Source organism: Erinaceus europaeus, chromosome 2 (genome assembly GCF_950295315.1).
Source record: "Erinaceus europaeus chromosome 2, mEriEur2.1, whole genome shotgun sequence".
NCBI classification, from domain to species: domain Eukaryota; kingdom Metazoa; phylum Chordata; class Mammalia; order Eulipotyphla; family Erinaceidae; genus Erinaceus; species Erinaceus europaeus.
Genome location: NC_080163.1, coordinates 140,721,208 through 140,739,374, shown reverse-complemented (window position 1 = coordinate 140,739,374; position 18,167 = coordinate 140,721,208). Strand labels below are relative to the sequence as shown.

At 53.6% G+C, this 18,167-nt stretch overlaps 1 protein-coding gene across 3 annotated transcripts; it reads right to left on the bottom strand.

The window, feature by feature from the left end:
• Positions 1-50: 50 nt before the first annotated feature.
• FHOD1 (formin homology 2 domain containing 1) lies at positions 51-17,920 on the bottom strand. 3 transcript variants are annotated; one of them, XM_016185859.2, is made up of 24 exons: positions 17,614-17,919; positions 8,442-8,548; positions 7,955-8,019; positions 7,644-7,711; positions 7,466-7,571; positions 7,296-7,390; positions 6,904-7,015; positions 6,719-6,813; positions 6,083-6,226; positions 5,810-5,964; positions 5,549-5,728; positions 5,388-5,411; positions 5,041-5,094; positions 4,077-4,192; positions 3,363-3,997; positions 2,637-2,792; positions 2,229-2,411; positions 2,022-2,141; positions 1,783-1,944; positions 1,275-1,465; positions 996-1,188; positions 753-915; positions 475-675; positions 51-398 (listed from the first exon to the last, which is right to left on the bottom strand). In XM_016185859.2, exons 1-24 carry the CDS (start codon positions 17,812-17,814, stop codon positions 316-318), a joined length of 3,609 nt encoding a protein of 1,202 aa, XP_016041345.1. In that variant the 5' UTR covers positions 17,815-17,919; the 3' UTR covers positions 51-315. The 3 variants fall into 3 exon arrangements, with proteins under 3 accessions (XP_016041345.1, XP_060041345.1, XP_007517801.1); XM_060185362.1 differs by lacking the exon at positions 1,783-1,944 and having other exon boundaries at positions 17,614-17,920; XM_007517739.3 differs by lacking the exons at positions 5,041-5,094; positions 5,388-5,411.
• Positions 17,921-18,167: the final 247 nt, after the last annotated feature.

Genomic DNA, 18,167 nt, shown 5'->3' with positions numbered 1-18,167 from the left:
ATGAAGGACAAGGCAGATCCACTGGTGGGTAGGAGAAATAGGCTCTTGAATTGGTTAAGAAAACTTTATTATGCTCCATGCATACAGGAAGCATGAAGTGCATGCACATGCACCCACACATAAACACATAAGATACACAGACAGATACACACACACACGCACACATACACATATAATACTGCTCAAGGCTGTGGTCACTGGGTGGAGAGTTGAGAATAGTTGAGAAGAGTCCCAAAATACAGCTCTAGTCTCTCCTCACTCCAGTCTTTTGCATTATAGATTAGGGTCCATTTTGGTTTCATGGAAACAGTGCCTTCACACCTCCAGGCCAGGAGTCTTGCTCAGGCCCAGTGCCTGCACCAGGTCCTCTCCAAGCCCACTCTTCAGCGTTCGTCTCACTGCATGAACAGAGCAGGATTGGAGGGGGCGGATAGTGCTAAGCTGGGCAGCAGATAGGTATAAGTGGGTACTCACAAGATTTTCGGTTGCCACGGGAGCGCTTGCGTTCCCGAGCGGCTAAGGCACGAGGATTGCTCTTGGTCACTGACTGCACCAGCAGATCCATAATCTCATCTGAAGTGTCACTGGGTAAGCTGGAGCCCTGGGGTTCTTCAGGGGGTGCAGTGGCAGGCCCCATTGTTTGGGGCATGGTTGGGGAGCTACTCTGGACCATGCCTGAGGGATGCCGGGAGGGGGGTGGTCAGGTCAGGGTGGCTCCAGAGCCCACTGCCCCCAGTAGCTACAAATCCTACCTCTGCTGCGGCGGGGATGTGTGGTATCCTCAGACTTGCTGGTCAGCAGATTCTTCATGCTAGTATGACTGTCAGCATCACCTCGGCCTGGCCCGCTGCCCACAGCCACTGGGACAGAGGGGTTGCTGGGGGTTTCCCCAGTGACACCTGAAAACTTCTCTGTCTGGAAAGGGGTGAAGGGTTAGTTGGGAATAGAAAGGAATCCATGGGGGTGGCAGTCCAGAAGGAAGAGGGGGTCCCCACCTCGGTGATCATGCGGCCCCGGGTCTTGTTGCGCTCGCGGCATGTGGCCCGCTTCTTCTGCTGCTGCAGCACTCGCTCACGGCAAGTTCGATATTCCAGGGCAAACTCACGCAGTGTGTGGCAGAACTGCATGATACGCACTTCCCGGGCTGCCTGAGCCGAGTAGCCCAGGTACAACAGGAAGGCATGGAACCTAGGCCAGGTTAAGGAGAGGAGATGATGATTCCCTGCTGAGGGATGTTGGGGAGGGTCCTGCTTCTCTTAGGCCCACACCCTTACCTGTTGCAAATTCGGCGGTGTACTATCCTCAGCATGTTAACACGGTGGGCACACTGGGTCAGGAAGTGAGTGAGGCGGGTACGCAAGGTCTGAACCAGCTCGTGCTTAGCTAGACCCTGGAGACTCTCCTTAGCTGCTTGGCTCCGGCGCTCCAGCTGCCCCAGGTTCTCACTCAGTTGGTCAAAGTCCACCTACGAGAGCGGGGATATACATGCTGTTCCCTTCCTCCCCCACCTGGCTGGCTAACCTGGGCCATAGGGATATATAACTAGATCTATGCCGCCTCCCTCCAAAAGCTGTTGAATACAAGACAGAGCAGAATTCTTGAGGGAGGCAGTGGCAAAACTGAGACCCAAATGAGGAAGACATAGCCAAGCCAATAGAGGAAAAAGTGATCCTGTCCTTAGGATTCCTCACCCTGGTATAGCACCCAAAGAAGGAGAAGGGAGAGAAGTGAGCCCAGGAAGTAGCTCTCCCTCATGCAATGGGCATTGTGGCAGGTGGTAACCTTGGCACAGCGGGTCAGGGCAGGGATTTCTGAGTAGAGGTCGGAGGAATCAGGTCGGGTCTGGAGCACCAGGGAGCAGAGATGGTATAGCAGTGACTGCCGGCGCACTGTGTCCTTCACCTCTGATACCTTCTCCAGATAGCTCAGCTCAAAGCCGCTGCTCTGAAAGGACCCCATCTGAGCCTGGGCCCAGTTGGCTCCAAAACCTCATTCCCCAGCCTACAGGCACTCTCCCTCACCTGGGAGCCATTGAGGAAATTGCCCACAGCCAGTAGGGTGGCCAGGATGCAGTGGAAGGTGGCATTTTGCACCAGCTGTTCCATACCCACTTTGAGGTCAAACAGTGGCTCTGCGATTTCCTGGTGTAAGAGACCAGGGACCTTCAGATAATGAAGTCATCATGCTCACCTCCCCCCACTGCCTGTACCATCCTGTGACCCAGGTACCCGCTCCATGGCATCATAGTCCAGCTTGAAGGCCCAGAGTTGTAGGCGGGCAGCCAGGCCCCCAATGGAGGCCAGGGTCATCAGGAAGTTCTCAGCTGGGCCCAGGGGTATGTCAGGATTGGCCAGCTGTGCCTCCTCGATCTTTTGCCGCTCCTCCTCTGTGGGCATCATGGTCAGTAGTTTCTGAGAATAGAGGCACCACTGCACATAGGTCTCTCAGTACTGGTCCAGGACCTCAGACATTGGTCTTGATGTCTCTCCAGGTCATGTGGGGGAACCCTAGGATCTAGAATTTGTCCTGCAGAGATGTGAAGTCTATGCCCACCATTGGAAAGACAGGAGATACCCGATGACCATTAGAAGGGGCCAGACCTCCCACCACCCTTCCATACCACTGGGTATTCCCACCTCAATACCATCCTTGCTGACAGCAAACTCATCAAAATTGAGCAAGGCAGCCTTAATGACGTGCACAGGAGGCAGTGTAGTTAGGCCAATGTTGATGGCATTGCTGCGCTTTGGGTCCAACACTGTGGTCATTGTCCGGCGGCCCTCACCAGCTTTCTTTGAGGATGAGAGAAGGGAAGGTAACACTGGGAAAGGAACAAACTTGGATAGTTGTCCTAGAGGGCGCTCCCAGGCCTTCCTCTCAAAGGCCAAATCGTGGTGTTACCTGACAACCAGGGACCTGGGATGTGTAAGTCCTTAGGATGAGCTTAGATTTTAGTTAGAACTCTGGTGATCCCTTGTTAAGAGACCTTAGGTAAGTCCCTACTCTTCTTTGCCTTGACTACTCTTTTTTTTCTTTCATATATATATATATATATATATATATATATATATATATATATATATATATATATATATTATTATTAATGAGAAAGATAGAAGGAGAGAGAGAGAACCAGACATCACTCTGCTGGTACATGTGCTGCCGGGGATTGAACTCAGGACCTCATGCTTTAGGGTCCAATGCCTTATCCACTGCACCACTTCCCGGACCACTCGACTACTCTTCTTTGCCTCGATCTCCCCATGTGGAAGTAAGTGATTTGTCTCACAGTTCAGACCCTTGAGTTTTACTGTCTCCCTCTCCATGGGGGTAGGTAATCTTGCAGATAAAGGACAGTTTACCTTGGAAGGCAGCACATCCTTGGCACGGGACTCAAACAGATGTTCCAACCGGGCTGTGTCCACCGAGACAGGTTCTAGTGAAGCCCACAGGGTGGGGCAGGGCCCAAATCGGCTCCTAGAGCCTCCATGACCCCCACCCAACTTTAACTCCCGCCAGAAGAGTTTTACAGTCTTCCTCTTAGTGGGTAGGGCCAGGCCATCAGGTGCTGAATGGCTAAGTGGGGCAACTGGGGGTGGAGGTGGTGGGATTAGGCCCTTCATGGGTGGGGGAGGAGGAGGTGGTGGGATTACACCTGTAATGGATGGGGGAGGTGGCAGTGGCGGTGGTGGGGGTTGTCCAGAGAGCAGGGGTGGTGGAGGCGGGACCCCTGTCTCAGCCTCTATAGAATCAGTGTTTAGCATATCCTGGTCTTCATCTTCCCCCAGATCTGAGAAATCCAAGTCTCCAATGCAGAGCTTGGATACATGGGTTGGGAGCTCATGAATGGACTCAGCCTTTGGGCTTGGAGGGGCCAGTAACACCTTGGGCTCTGACTCAAGGCTCTGCTGGGTTCGGAGCAGGACTCGGGAGGTAGGGCTGTGGGGTGTTCTGGGTACAGGGGCTGGCTCTGGGGAGCTCCATAGTTCCTGGGTATCTAAAAAAGAGGAAGAAGCCATCAGCACCAGGCCATCTGCACGGGCAATATGGATGGGTTCTGTATACCTAGAACTCACCTGAGTGTCCGTCAGCTTCGTCTGGCATGGCCTCAGCCAATGCTTCTGCCCGGCCCTGGGCCAGTGCAGCCTGCTTCTCTGTTTCTGCTGCCACCACATTCTCCAGAAAACGGGCTCTGAAGGAAGGCACCTGTCAGTAAGGGTGTCTGACATACCCCAACCCAGATTAATGCACATACCTTGCTGGACCCCTGGGCACTGCCCCAAATGCAGGCACACACAGACACACAAAGAATAAACAATCCATGCGCTGAGCAGACCAGGACCTGCCCCACCCCCCTGCCCTGCATCCCTGCACCCCCCATGCCAGCTCCTGTTCTGTCCTCCACATCTGAAGAGGGTTCCTACCAATCCAGCATTCCCAGTTCAACACAGGTGAAGAAACTCTACTTAGCATCTAACTTGCAACCTTGCTGCTAATCATATCTACTGTCCTAATTCTAGAGAAGGACCCTTAGGGTAGGGAAAAGGGGTAGCTGTCCCAGTGGGTTCACTAGGGATGTCTCTCCGTTGGCATGTCTGGCAGCTATGGTCAGAAAAAGGCCTAGTAAATGACAGGCATTCTATTTATGCTGAAGTACTGAATGTGTTTTCTTTTTTCTTGGTGCCCTCAGGCTCTGTTGGCCCTCAGTCCCTGTCCTTCCCTCAGCCCTAGGCTGCTCCCCCACTCCCTCACCACACAGTACCTTAGGTCTCCCTCCCTGCCCAATTCCAAGGCTGAGGACTTGGCTCCAGTTTTGACTTCACATACTCATCTCTGATCTAAGCTGTTAAGATGTTGCCATTAAAGTATAGAAACTAGTGAACTGCTCCCCAGTGCTTAGTTTTTGGGTAACCAAGGTGGCATGAGTCTGGGGGAGGAGGGCTAGAGGATGTCCCAGCTCAGATTGCACCAGGCACTGGGGGAAGCGATGCTGAAGCCCTGAGCACATGGCAGGCCCGGCAGGCTGGCCTCTGTACTTACTCCAGCCTGGCCTGCCCAGTGGGAGGCTGGGGGACAGGTGGGTTCTCAGGGGCCCTGAGTAAGGGGATGAGAGGAAAAGATGGTAACTGTGGTACATGATCCATCACAAGGCCCAGTTGCTTACACTCACACAGTGCTGGGCAGTGAAGGAAGCAAGGAGGCACGATATGAGGAAACCTCAAGTGGAAAAGAGACTGACATGAAGTAAGACAGGGTGCAGTAAGAGACAAAGGTAAAACGAGTGACAAGAGAGACTGGAGACTGGGAGACAGGTAACAAGTGTCAGGTGGAATGACAGAGGAGAAGCTGAGGATAGAGCCAAACCCTGTCCTCAAGCAGTCACTTACCAAACAGGAGCAGTTTGGTGAAGTCTGGAAAGAAAGAAAGAGAAAGCACACATTTGGGCAGAGGAGTTTGGGCAGTGGAGGCAGAGGGCCCATGGAGAAGATTGAGCGGAGGGACAATGGGAGAGAAAGACTCTTGGGGCAACCTTGATCTCATTACTTACTTGTAGATGCTCCTCTCGGAGCTGTCTGTTGAGGGTGTCACAGAAAGGGTAGGAAAGAGGTTCAGTGAGGTGCGCAGGCCGGAGGTAGGGCTGGCAGGGCTCATTGCTGGGCCAGGGCTGGAGGTGGGGCTCGTTGTGGTGGGAATGGAGGAGATTATTGCTGAGGCGGAGCCTGCTGGGCTGGAGGTGGAGCCTGTCAGAAGACTGAGCCTCACCCAGGGCCCTTCGAACCCTTCACAAGAATTCAAAAGGCATCCTTACCCAGGTTCTGGGGGGCGCACAGAGCAGCCCCCGCCACCTTCGAGAGATCTCCGGCTCCTCTTGCCCTCCTCTGAGGAGGGTTTCCGGCGCTCCCGCCGCCCACCTGAAGCTGTAGCAGCTTCCTCAATGTCTCCATCCTCCAACCGCAGGGCGCTCTAGGAGAGGTAGACTAGATGAGAGTGCCTCAGGTCCACATAGGTGGGTTGGGGTGCTTGGGGAAACTTCCTCCTTTCCCCCTTCTTGCCTCAGATCCAGCCCAGTGGTTCCACCCACCTCATAGAGCACAAGCTGCGTGCGCAGATCCACGTCAGTGCCAGAGGTGCTCAGGTGGCGCTGCACTAGCACCTCCATGCCCTGCTGCTCCAGCGCATCCGTCACATCGTAGAAGGAGTCCTGGTCCGGAAGCGCTGCCAGTGTCTAGAGGGAGGGGATGATAGGGACCTGAAGTCAGGAGCCCAGAATTGGTTTCCTTTCTTCTCTTTTTCAGATTTTATCTATTTACTAATGCATGAAACAGGAAGAGGAATGTTGCTGTGGCACACATGCTGCTGAGGGTGAAACTCTGGCCCTTGCGCTTGAAAACCCAACACCTTATCCACCGCACCACTTCCTGAACTGCCTGGTTTCCTCTCCCCCCTTTTGTTGCCCTTGTTGTTTATCCTTGTTATTATTATTGTTGTTATTGCTGTCATTGTTGTTGGACAGGACAGAGAGAAATCGAGAGAGGAGGAGAAGACAGGAAGAGAAAGACAGACACCTGGAGACCTGCTTCACCACTTGTGAAGCTACCCCTTGCAGGTAGGGAGACTAGAGCTCGAACCGGGATCCTTGCCCCAGTCCTTGCACTTCACACCACGTGTGCTTAACCCGCTGTGCCCCCTGGTCCCCTTTCATTCCCCTCCCACACACCTTGTTGATGAGGGTGACTGTATACACCAACAGCTCGGGGTCCGCTCCATTCTTCTCCTCCAGGATGGACATCAGGTTGGCCCATGGGAGAGTGCCTGCCACACAGAAAGAGGAGCAGTTGTACTGGAAGGAGCATGTAGGAGAGAGGACCCTGAGTAGCGGGGGAGGGAGGGACAGTCTCTGACCAGTTGTGCAGGCCACAGCATTGACAGCACGGATGAAAAGAGGGGCGTTGCTCTCCGAGTATTCCACAAACACTAGCAGCAGCTTCAGGGCCGTCTTTACCACCAAGCGGGACTGGGAGGACAGGTGACCACACAAAAGCCTTGCTTGGGCTGGACCTGTGCCAGCTCCTGATGGGGAGGGTGGGGCAGGGGGGGTGTGCATTCCCAGGGTTGGGCCCAGAGAGGAGAGTCTAGGCAGAAAGATCTTGGTTCCAGTTCTAGGCCTTTAAGTGCCATCTAGATTTAGAGGGGCCACAGACTCACTCCATTCCAGCCCACTTTGCAGAAGTATAAGCTGAGGCCCAGAGAGAGGCAGTGGGGGAAGGGTGCATGGTGGGTGGAGGGCCACTTACCAGGCTGGCACACAGTGTGTACAGCCATTGCACGGTCTCACTGTGGGCCACCACCCCCAGCATCCCATCCACAAAAAGCATCAGCTGGCCCAGTGCTGGGGACACAGGGACAAGAGAGGTCAGTAAGGGGTCACAGAGGGCAGGTGTCATGGGGGAGGGGTAGAGCTAACCTCTTAGAATGTAGGTCTGATAGTTGTGATCGGCAGCAGCGCCCACTCGGATCAGGCAACTCAGACCCTCTGAGTGTACAAATTCAGGCACCAGGTCCTTGTCTTCCTGGAGGCACCATGAGGCAGTTTAGGGAAGCTCGAGCACAATGTCCACCCCCAGCCCACCTCTGGGTCTCACCTGGAAGATCTGCTTTAGTGAGAAGAGGGAGCGGCGGAGCTCAGGGCCACTGGAGCCATACAACTTTTCTGCAAGGGGCAAAGAGGCTTGAAAAATACTCTGTCACCTTGAGCCTCCCACATCCTCTACTCTCTGACTCTTAGCAACCCCCACCCGTTTAGCTGCAGCATTCACCCTGGTGCTGGAGAGAAAGGTCAGGATAGGAATGAGGAGGGGTCACATACTCTGTCCTCTATCCAGCACAGGCCTGAAAGAAACTGAACCAGCTGGGCTGTGGGGGTTGCCAGAAACTGATCCCCTCACACACTCACCCAAGATGGCATTGACTCTTACAGAGAGTTGGGTCCGCAGGATCAGGGTAGGCTTCCGCCCTTTGCTGGAATCAAATAGTCTAGTCAGCATCTCCCAACCCATTTCTCAGGGTCCCCACCCCCACACTAAAGCAGCCAAAGATGACACCTTCCTCCTCCCCCCCCCCCCAACATACATGCCAACTCTGGTCTGGCTCCTTTTTCCCAGCTGCTCCTCCAAGAGCCCAAGGGTTGGCCAGACAGGAGGGTTTGTGTAAACACAGGTATCTCAGGAATGTGGAAGAGCCCCCCCCCCCCCCACTGCCATCCTGAGCAGCAGGTAGCACTGGCCAGCTTGGAGATTTCCCTGGCACAGTTCCCCGGAGCAGCAGGAAGGAGACCCATGGCCCAGGCTAGAGTTCAGGTGTTCTGGCTGCTGACACCTGAGCCAACCCCTGGTGAGAAGGGTGGGGACCAGTCCTGCCTTCCTGGCCCCAGCAGCTCTGACCTGATCTCTTCATAGAAGCCCTCCAACATCTCCCGCTGTTCTTCCAGAGATAGCTCAGGGTCCAGGTAAAATCCAGAGGGAGACACTTGCAGGGCACAGTCCTCCAGCTGGGGGTAAAAGCACAGCTGTTAGTTAGGGCTGAGGAGGAGATGGTCTGTGTAGAGGTATGAAAGCCCTGTGACCTAGCTCCAGCCTGGGGAGCTGGTGGAGAGGCCCCCCCCAGAGGACCTGCAGATGGCTGTGTATTCCTTTAGCAGTCACTGCTCATGCGCCTCTTAGGTGTAAAGCCCTCTCTCTCAGGTGCCACCTTTTAAAAAAAATATTTATTTATTCTCCTTGTTTTTTTATTGTTGTAGTTATTTTTGTTGTTGTCAGATAGGACAGAGAAAAATCGAGAGAGGAGAAGACAGACTGGGAGAGAAAGACACCTGCAGACCTGCTTCACCACCTGTGAAGCGACCTCCCTGCAGGTGGGGAACCAGGGGCTCAAACCAGGATCCTTAAGGCAGTCCTGTGCTTTGCGCCACATGCGCTCAACCCATTGGCTACCACCCAACTCCCCAGGTGCCACTTTCTTGTGTTAAATCTGCTGACAATATCCATCCATTCTGTAGGTTTCAGGTTAGATGACATCTTTGGAGATGTCCTCCTGGAGTCCTCTAGTCAGTGCTGCTATGCAACTGATTCTGCCTTGTCTGTGCCCTTTCTTTTTCTTCTTTTTATTTATTGTTTGTAAATATAGTTTATTTATTGAATGGAAGCAGAATTTGATGGAAGGGGGAGATAAAGAGGCAGGCAGGGAGGGAGGGAGAGAGAGAGTTGCAGTATTGCTTCACTGCTCATGAAGCTTCCCCCCTGCAGATGGGGATAGGGGGTTTGAACATGTATCCTTGTGCACTGTAACATATGCACTCAACCATGTGTGTCCCACCACTTGGCCCTATTCTTCTTCTTCTTCTTTTTCTTCTTCTTCTTCTTCTTCTTATAGAAACAGAAAGAGAAAGAGAAAAGAGGAGAGACCATAGCATCAAAACTGCCTTCAGTGTGGTAGGGGCCAGGCTTAAACCTGAGTGGCATACAGGGCAATGCTGTACACTATTCAAGTGAGCTGTTTTGCTGACCCCTGTGTGTGCCCCTTTTGAGGCCTTCTCAATAGTATTAAAACGTCTCTGACACTAGTCTCCCTCCCCTTCCCCACTAGCCATGTGTCCTTCAGTATGGACACCAGATTTGTCTCACTGCAGAGCTTCCAGAGCATCTGGTGAAGTTGGTGTTTTCAAAATGTTTGCTGAGCTAATGAACATGAATGAGGAAGGGGAGTGGAGAAAGATGGGAGGAAGTTCCTGCCTTCGAGGAAGTTCACAGCCCCTGTAGGGTGATAAACTATGGCCAGGAACCATTCAAATGCAGGAAGAAAGTGTAAAGAATGCCAGGAGGTGCAAACCCCCCTGGAGGGAGGTGTGTACACCAGGAGTGAGACTGTGAGGAGCAGGGGCTGACTCCCAGGCACCCAGTGCCTCCAGCCTTCAGTCTTTTTTTCTGTCTCCAGGTGGCTATAGCAGCAGAGGTAAGTAGCTTGACTGCCAAGGGGCCTATTAAAAACAAAACAGGGGAGTCCAGCGGGTTAAGCGCACATGGCGCAAAGCGCAAGGACCTGCGGAAGGATCCTGGTTCGAGCCCCCGGCTCCCCAGCTGCAGGGGAGTCGATCCACAGACTGTGAAGCAGGTCTGCAGGTGTCTATCTTTCTCTCCCCCTGTCTTCCCCTCCTCTCTCCATTTCTCTCTGTCCTATCCAACAACCAGCGACATCAATAACAACAACAACTACAACAACATTAAAAAGACAACAAGGACAACAAAAAAATTAAAAAAAAAAAAAGAAACAAATTTTCAGGCTAGGGAGGTAGCTTAGTGGTAGGATGCACGCTGTGCATGAAGGCCTTAAGCTCAGTTCCAACAGCTGCATATATATGCTAGCAATGCTGCTGTTCTCTTTTCCTCATAAAATAAATAAGTCTTCAAAAGCCAGCTTTTAGGGTTTAAGTCTCCCAAAGAATCCTGAAACCTGCCTTTGTAACAAGAAGGCATGTACTCCATCCTGTCACACACACCCCCCCCCCCCAGTCTCCAGCATCCTGGCTTCCCTCCACCCCCTGAGAAGTACATGCAGAGAGGTCAAGTGAGGTGACTCTGGAGTCTGTGGGCAGCACTGTGTCTCTCTGGGCATCACCCCTGCTACAGTGCTGGTATGCAGGGTTCAGCAATGTCTCCTTGACTTAGGAGGCCCTATGACTTGAGATACCATGGCCCAGGGAAAGACCACCTCAAGAGAGGCAGAAGTCTTCTGGTCTCCAGCTTCCTGGGAAAGCCAACCCCCTGCATTTGTCTAGCAGCCTTACCCAAGGGTTCCTGGGGGATGGGAGGAAGTCCTGCTCCTGCCCTAGCCATGCCTCTGCTTAGCACCCCTGCCCATGCCTGACAGCCGGACCCAGTTCCTTCCTGACAGTTCAACCTGGAAAGCCTGTGGGTGATACCTACACCCACCAACAATGCCCCCCACCCAGTGCCTGGGACATGAGACACAGGACAAACACTCCAGCCTATTCTCTGTCCCGCTTCCTGTCTGGCTGCCTGCCCTTCCCTGGGCGCCTTGGGCGGTCCTGGCCTCTCTCTGCTCCATGGCCCACTGGGAACAGGCCTGAGAAGGTGGCAAGGCCCCAGGGCTAGGGGACTTCATCCTTCTGATCCCTCATCCCACAGTGACTCAGCAAGCCTTATCCTGACCCCCATCCAGCCATAGCTGCAGCTCCCTTCACCTTGGCCTGGTGGATTGTAAAACCCCAGAAAAACGTTATCTCTCTCAGAGCTACACCCCAAAGGGATTCCCCAAATCACACATAGAATAGCTCATTCAGGAGTCAGCCGGTAGCGCAGGTGGCATAAGGTACAAGGACTGGCATAAGGATCCCGGTTCGAGCCCCTGGCTCCTCACCTGCAGGGGAGTGGCTTCACAAGCAGTGAAGCAGGTCTGCAGGTGTCTATCTTTCTCTCTCCCTCCCTGTCTTCCCCACCTCTCTCCATTTCTCTCTGGCCTATCCAGCAACAACGACATCAATCATAACTACAATAAAACAAGGGCAACAAAAGGGAATAAATAATACATAAATATTAAAAAAATAGAATAGCTCATTCATTTCAACCTCTGACTATTCTAGTTTTAGATACTGAAGCCTAGCAGAGAACAAGACACTGCTTTACCTTTTATTCCTTCCAGCCTAGTAGGGGAGGCAGGCAGGTTGACTCAGAAATCCCACAAATAAATGTAGAATCCCCACTTCCAAGGGCACTAAAGAATGGGGAGTGGCAGAGCTGTAAAGGGAAACACTGGAGGGTGACCAGGTTACACCTGGTAACCACTTATACACCCAGGGATATGGTCAGGTATGTATGTGCTCATGGGCCTGCACAGGCCCAAGAAGTACACACAGAAAGCTCAAGGCCAACTCTGTTCTCCTCCTGCATGCTGTGCACATGTTCTGACTCCATATGAGCAGAGAAGGGCCCCCTCCCCCCCTCCATCCAGGATGCCTGGGGTGCCTGCACCCACTTGGGGCAGGGTCCTGAAGAAGTTTCCACTCCCAGCCTCTTCAGATGAGCAGCTTTAACCCCACTCTATCTGTGGAGTAGCAGTGGCCTCTCTCACATTTTTGCAGAGGAGGGCCTGGGCTAACAGCCTGCCCAAAGTCTCTGGGACAGTGTCCCCAGCCCCCTGCTGTCTCTCTTGGGTGGAGATGGGGTGGGGGTGGTGATGGGCTGGGGTCAGGCAAGGAACACAGTGGAAACTTCCTGCCAGCTGGATGGTGCTTGTCCCTCACTCACATTGCTGGCCCAGCTCTGGGGTGACCATTCTGAGAGCCAACCCCCTGGGCCTTGTTTCTCACACCTTGGGTCTGGGCCAGCCACGCCAAAGTCAGCACAAACCCTGGTTTTCACTGATGGTACTTAAGGACATATGGTCAACATCCTTAACCCCTTCCTGGCTCTTGTCTTTTGCACAACTTTGCTGTCTGTCTTGGGGGAGGGATCCTTCCTCTCTCTAGTCTCCACAGGCTGAGCCCCATTTTAGCTTCCAGCCCCTTGCTCTCCTGCTGTCTCTCTCCCTCTCTCTTAGAGACAGAGAAGACAGAGAGGCAGAGAAGATGAAAGAGACCACAGTACCAAAGCTCCATTCAATGCCCTGGGGCCTGGGGTCAAACCTGGGTTCATACATGATAAAGAGAACACTATCCAAGTGAGCTATTTTACTAGTTCCCCCCCCCCCACATTTCTCTCTCTCCTGGCAGTTGAAACCAACTGGCTTATAGATCATTTTATATACAGGGCCAAGCTTAAGAGGCCAGGATGTATGTCTACTCCCCTCACCACTTTTTTTTTTTTTTTAAACCAGAGCATTATTCAGCTCTGGCTTTGGTGGTGCTGGAGACTGAACCTTGGACCTGTGAGGCCCCAAGTATGAAAGGTGCATCCCCAATATTATAAATAACAGTGTCATCAGGTGAGAATGAACTTTTATTTTTCCCCTCCAGGGTCACTGCTGGGGCACAGTGCCTATACTACAAATCCATTGCTCCTGGAGGCCAATTTCCCCATTTTGTTGCCCTTGTTATTGTTATTGTTGTTGCCATTGCTGTTGCTGTTGGATAGTAAAGAGAGAAATCCAGAGAGGAGGGGGAAGACAGACAGGGGGAGAGAAAGATAGATATATACCTGCTTCACCGCCAGTGAATTGACTCCCCTGCAGGTGGAGAGCTGGAGGCTCGAACCAGGATTCTTACTCTGGTCCTTGCTCCGTCCCCCCAGAATGAAATTTTGAGGGTGAGGGTATAAGGAAACTAAAGAAGAGGACAGATTACATACTGAAAGAATCTTGTGTTTGAAAATAACTTGTTGCCTTATCCTTTCCTAAAAACATCAGACCTCACTTGGAAGGCCCTCTTTTCCTGTTATCTTGGGCTTCCAGCTAGAATGTGACTTCCTGGATGAGACATGGATGTGCTTTGAGGAGACAAAGCCACATTTGTGATGCTTTCAGTATGTGTCACACACTGGGCAACTTACTTTAGCTGATTCTCCAGATAATTTATCCATTGGTGAGGAAACCAGGCTCAGAAAAAGTGCAGTGAATTTGCCTCAGGTTACACAACCAGGAATGGAACCAGGGCTAACTGGCCTAGATCTTGGGCAGATGGACATTGGATGTACTCCAAAGGAGGTGGAATAAGGGTTGTGGCCTAAATAGTTGCCAAGGGCTTGAGAGCTACCCCCCAAGGTGATCGTCCATCCCCCTTCACTGCACTCTGCAAATACCCCAAACTGGTCTTCCCAGTTCTAGCAAGGGATCACGACTGAACATATTATACATGCTGGAGTAAAAGCCTACTTCTGCCAGAACCTAGGTCCTGAGGTTTCTCACCAGGCTGTAACCCAAGCTTCCTAACCCAGAATGACCAGCAAATTAGACATGTCAGCCTCAAGGAAACCTAGGAGGAGGATACAACTCATGCTTCTATTCCAGTCTTGTTTCCCAAAAAGGCTGCATTATCAAGTAACTAAGTTTATCATGGGGATGTCTCCTCTTAGCCTTAAGGATACTCCGGGACTTCTCAGTGTTCCTGATTTGGCCTATTAAGGTCACACTTTTTTTTTTTTTTGCCTCCAGGGTTATTGCTGGGGCTCAGAAGAATCCACTGCTCCTGGAGGCTATTTTTTCCCCCTTTTGTTGTCCTTGTTGTTTTATCATTGTTGTGGTTGTTACTATTATTCTTGTCATTGTTGTTGGACAGGACAGAGAGAAATGGAGAGAGAAGGGGAAGACAGAGAGGGGGAGAGAAAGACACTTGCAGACCTATTTCACCACCTGTGAAGTGACCTCCCTGCAGGTGGGGAGTCGGGGTCTCCAACTGGGATCCTTGCGCTGGTCCTTGCGCTTCTGTCCTTCAGCTTCACACCGTGTGCGCTTAACCAGCTGTGCTACCACCCGACCCAGTGGGTCACCTTTTGTCCCACTTGCTACAACTGCTTCTGAAAGAGTAAACTGAGACTAGAGCAGGAGCTGGGAGAGGCAAAGCCAGAAGACATTCTGGGAGAATGCCATCCCAATTCTGACCTTTTTAAAAATATATTATCTTTATTTATTTATTTGGATAGAGACAGCCAGAAATCAAGAGGGAAGGGGGTGATAGAGAGGGAGAGAGACAGAGGGACACCTGCAGCCCTGCTTCACCACTTGTGAAGCTTTTCCCCTGCAGGTGGGGCCTGGGGGCTTGAACCCAGGTCCTTGTGCACTGTAAGACGTGTACTCAACCAGGTGTGCCACCACCCGGCCCTTTTATTCTGACCTTTAATCACAGCTGGGAAACAAAGTTGCTGATAACAGATCCCTTCTGTTAGAAGTAGGGGGATCCTCTGACTTTTGCTGTAGGGTCAGAGCAGCACGCCAGTTTCCTCTGCTCAGAGTTCAGGCATTACTCAGAGTTATCCTAGACGTGGCAGGGAGGGGATCCTAAGGCAATGTCCGGAAGGGCAAAATAACCTGGAGGGTGAGGTTGGAGAACTCTGGATAAGGGGATGGAAGGCCCAGAGGATCAGGTTCTGAGACCAAGCTACTGGGTTGGGATAGATTCTTACACACACAGGAGATAGATATACCTGAGCTCCCATAGGGACACCTAGCAAGACCCAGAGCAATGCTAAGATCCTCCCCCCACCTTCTCCCGAGGACCTGGAGATGAGTCAGAGGCTGTGGCCTGGAGCTTCCTCCTAGACTGGGAGGAAATGAGCAAGGCCTTCTTAGTCTTGAAAACTCAGAATCCTTTAAAAAAGAAGCCCCCAGGGGAACTTTAGCCCAGTGGGGTGTGTGGTGGTGAAGTTTCAGAGAGAAATTGGGCTGGGCCTCCGTACAACCCCAGGGAAGGTCAGAGTATGCAAAGATGATGAAGTGGGTGTGTGTGTCCCCATCCAGACTGGTAGGGTAGACATTAATTGGCTGTGCCCTGTTCCTCTGCTAGACAACTATACATAAGCAGTAAGTAGAGCACTTTCTTCTTATTTCTTCTAGGGAAGAAGATGTCTGGATTTCTGGGTCAACTCTCCCCTCTAGAGGGTTATCACGGCAGGCCTGAGTCATGTCATATGCTCCTGGGGCACCCTCTTATAGGACCAGGGGAGGAACCAGCTGTTGACATTTCCTGCAAGGAGGGGCCTGCTAACCCTCCCCCAGTTCTGTCCTCCCTGTCCCTGGCCCTACCCTATTCTCAGCCCTTCTTCCTCCAGCATTCTATTCTGGGGCTGTGGTCACAGTTTATATTTGGGATGAACATAACACAGTGCATCTGACCATTCCTGGCAGAACTACCAGCACTTGGAAGTCCTGGATCCCGGCACCTTGGTAACCAGTGTGCCCAGCCTGTGGGGGATATGGCAGTCCTTAGGTTCACCAGGTGGTAGATCCTGAAAGTAGGGAGACCAGGAAGGGGAGAGACAGAGAGAGAAAGAGGGAGAGAGAGAGAACGAACATGTTTCCTGCCTGAGCCCAGCTGTGTCCTTAGAGAACAGAGCATATAGTGTGGTAGGGAGCTGGGTTCCTAAATGGGTCTTGATGCAACCCCTCCATGTCCTGCCTTGTTCAAAGGTGGTGGTGGGGAGAGTATGGGAGAGAAGTTGGGATGGTATTGAGCCTCTTTCTTGAAGCTGAACTCCCAAGCCTGCCTCTAACAAGGACAAGTGGGTCCTGTCCTAAATGGGGGGGGGTTGTTGTGTTAGGAATACAATCTCTAGTGCTCCACTCTGATTTCAGCACCTTGTAGTCAAGAACCTGGCCTTAGTTCAGCTCTCCTCTCTACTCAGCCCTAATCCTGAATGGGTGATGTCCAGGTCTGGATGTGCTTCTTCCAAGCCCACTTCAGTTTGTCCCTTTGAACAAGGGTTGCATCAAGACCCTGGAGTGGACAATGTGCTGCAACCTTTCAAGCCATGGCTTTGCCCCGACATGCTCCACTCCCCAGGTCAATATTCTCGCCGCCTCTCCCGCCCGCGTTGGGAGGCGGGGCAAATTTGCAGAGTGAGGAATGCAGGCTGGGGGCCTGGCGCTCCGGGGCACATTCCAGGGGAGACCCTAGGTCTAGGGGGGCAAGTTTGCGCAACTAGGCTCCTAGCTAAGACTGGGAGCAGGGGGAGGGCACTCACACCAATTCTTTTCTTTCCACCCCTGGCTGAGGACTGGCTGGCTGGGACCAGGGATGGGGGGTTGGGGGGATGTGCCTCCCTGAGTCCTGGCCCGGAAACCCAGCACCGGAAAGGCCTGCCTGTGGGGGGCTGTGTGTGCCGAACTGGAGGGGAGGTAGGGCCCGCCATCTGGAAAACGGCCTCTCCGTGCTCAAGTCTTTTCCAGGGCCCTGGCAAACTAGGGCAGGCTGGCGATTTAAAATTAGCCCTGCCCGCCCCCTCCTTTCCAGTTGCTGGCAGTGGGGACGCGGTGACTCAAAGGGCTTTCCCACCAGTGCAGCCTCCCAGGCTAGCGTGCTCCTACCCGAGGCCGCTGGCCGGGGAATCCCCTCGTCCCTGAGGTCGCAGCTGGGGGAGTGTGTACTCCTAGGCCAGGGCCCATCTGCAGAGGCAACTCAGTCTGGGGGAACCCAGTGCCGCCTTCGGACTCCATCCATTTGAAGTCTCAGCCACCTCTAGTGGCCAGCCCCGGGCCCGCCCCAATCCTCGTAGGCCCGCCCTCACTTTACCTGAGCAGGTGGAAGCTGGTCCCTCCCTGCTCCGCCTCCTGGGTCGCCTACAACTGTCTCCCGCCACCCGGCCCAGAGCAGTTACCCAGATAGATAGACACGGAACAGACCAGCCCTCCCCAACACCTCCGCGGGGCAGCCTGACTGGCACCGAGCACAAGCTCTCATGTTCCTTCATAACTTCCCCTCAACTTGAGAGGCGGGTTTCGCAGGGAAGGCAGCGTGGACCTGGGCCCACCCCCACTGCCCCTCCTGCAGGAGCGCGCCCACTCTAGCCTCTACTCAAGGGGCACATCCCAAAGGCTTTCATGACGCCGACTGTCAACCCTAGGTCGCCCCAATCTTTCTCCAGCCGACTCCCACTACCCCTACCCTCTCACCTTGAGCGGGGCCCCGAGCAGGCGGTGCAGCGCGGGTATCTGCGCGCCGAGAGGCAGCGCCCCGTCCAGGCTGCAGGTAGGGGCCCGGCGCGGCTCCGGGAAGTTGGCACATGCAAAGGGGTCGGTATCCTCTAGGTACTGCACTCGCACGGTCACCACGGGCACCGGCTCCCCGTCCCCGCGGTCGTCCCCTCCCGCCATGGCTGTGCCAGAGGCTGGGGCTGCGCACCTCTGGGCTGGTCCCTGCCCCTCCAAGTAGTGAACTCAACTAACTTTGCAGCCTGGGCCGGGCCGGACCGGACGCCCGGGACGCGGGGCGGGGCCAGATGGAGGCGGGGCCGAGGAAGGGGGCGGGGTCAAGAACAGCCTGGCTCACGAAAGGGGTGGGGCCTATGCGGGAGGCGGGGCGCGCCGCCATCCACTCAGAGAGCGCGCTCGGCATCCGGCTACCTCACTGGTTCGGCGGGCGGGAAAATCCGAGCTCGCGCTCCGCCTCCCAGGGCGCGCGGAGGGCGGGGGACGCGGTCTCCGACCAGAGCCTGCGGGGCTGTGCT

What these genes read in the sequence shown, in the direction of transcription:
- FHOD1 (XM_016185859.2), bottom strand. Translation starts at nt 17,814, where the DNA reads ATGGCGGGAGGGGACGACCGCGGGGACGGGGAGCCGGTGCCCGTGGTG. An exon ending in ACACACTGTGTGCCAGCCTG is followed by an intron (nt 7,016 to 7,295) that starts GTAAGTGGCCCT and finishes CTGTCCTCCCAG; the next exon opens with TCCCGCTTGGTGGTAAAGAC. An exon ending in TCAGCAAGGATGGTATTGAG is followed by an intron (nt 2,412 to 2,636) that starts GTGGGAATACCC and finishes CTCTATTCTCAG; the next exon opens with AAACTACTGACCATGATGCC.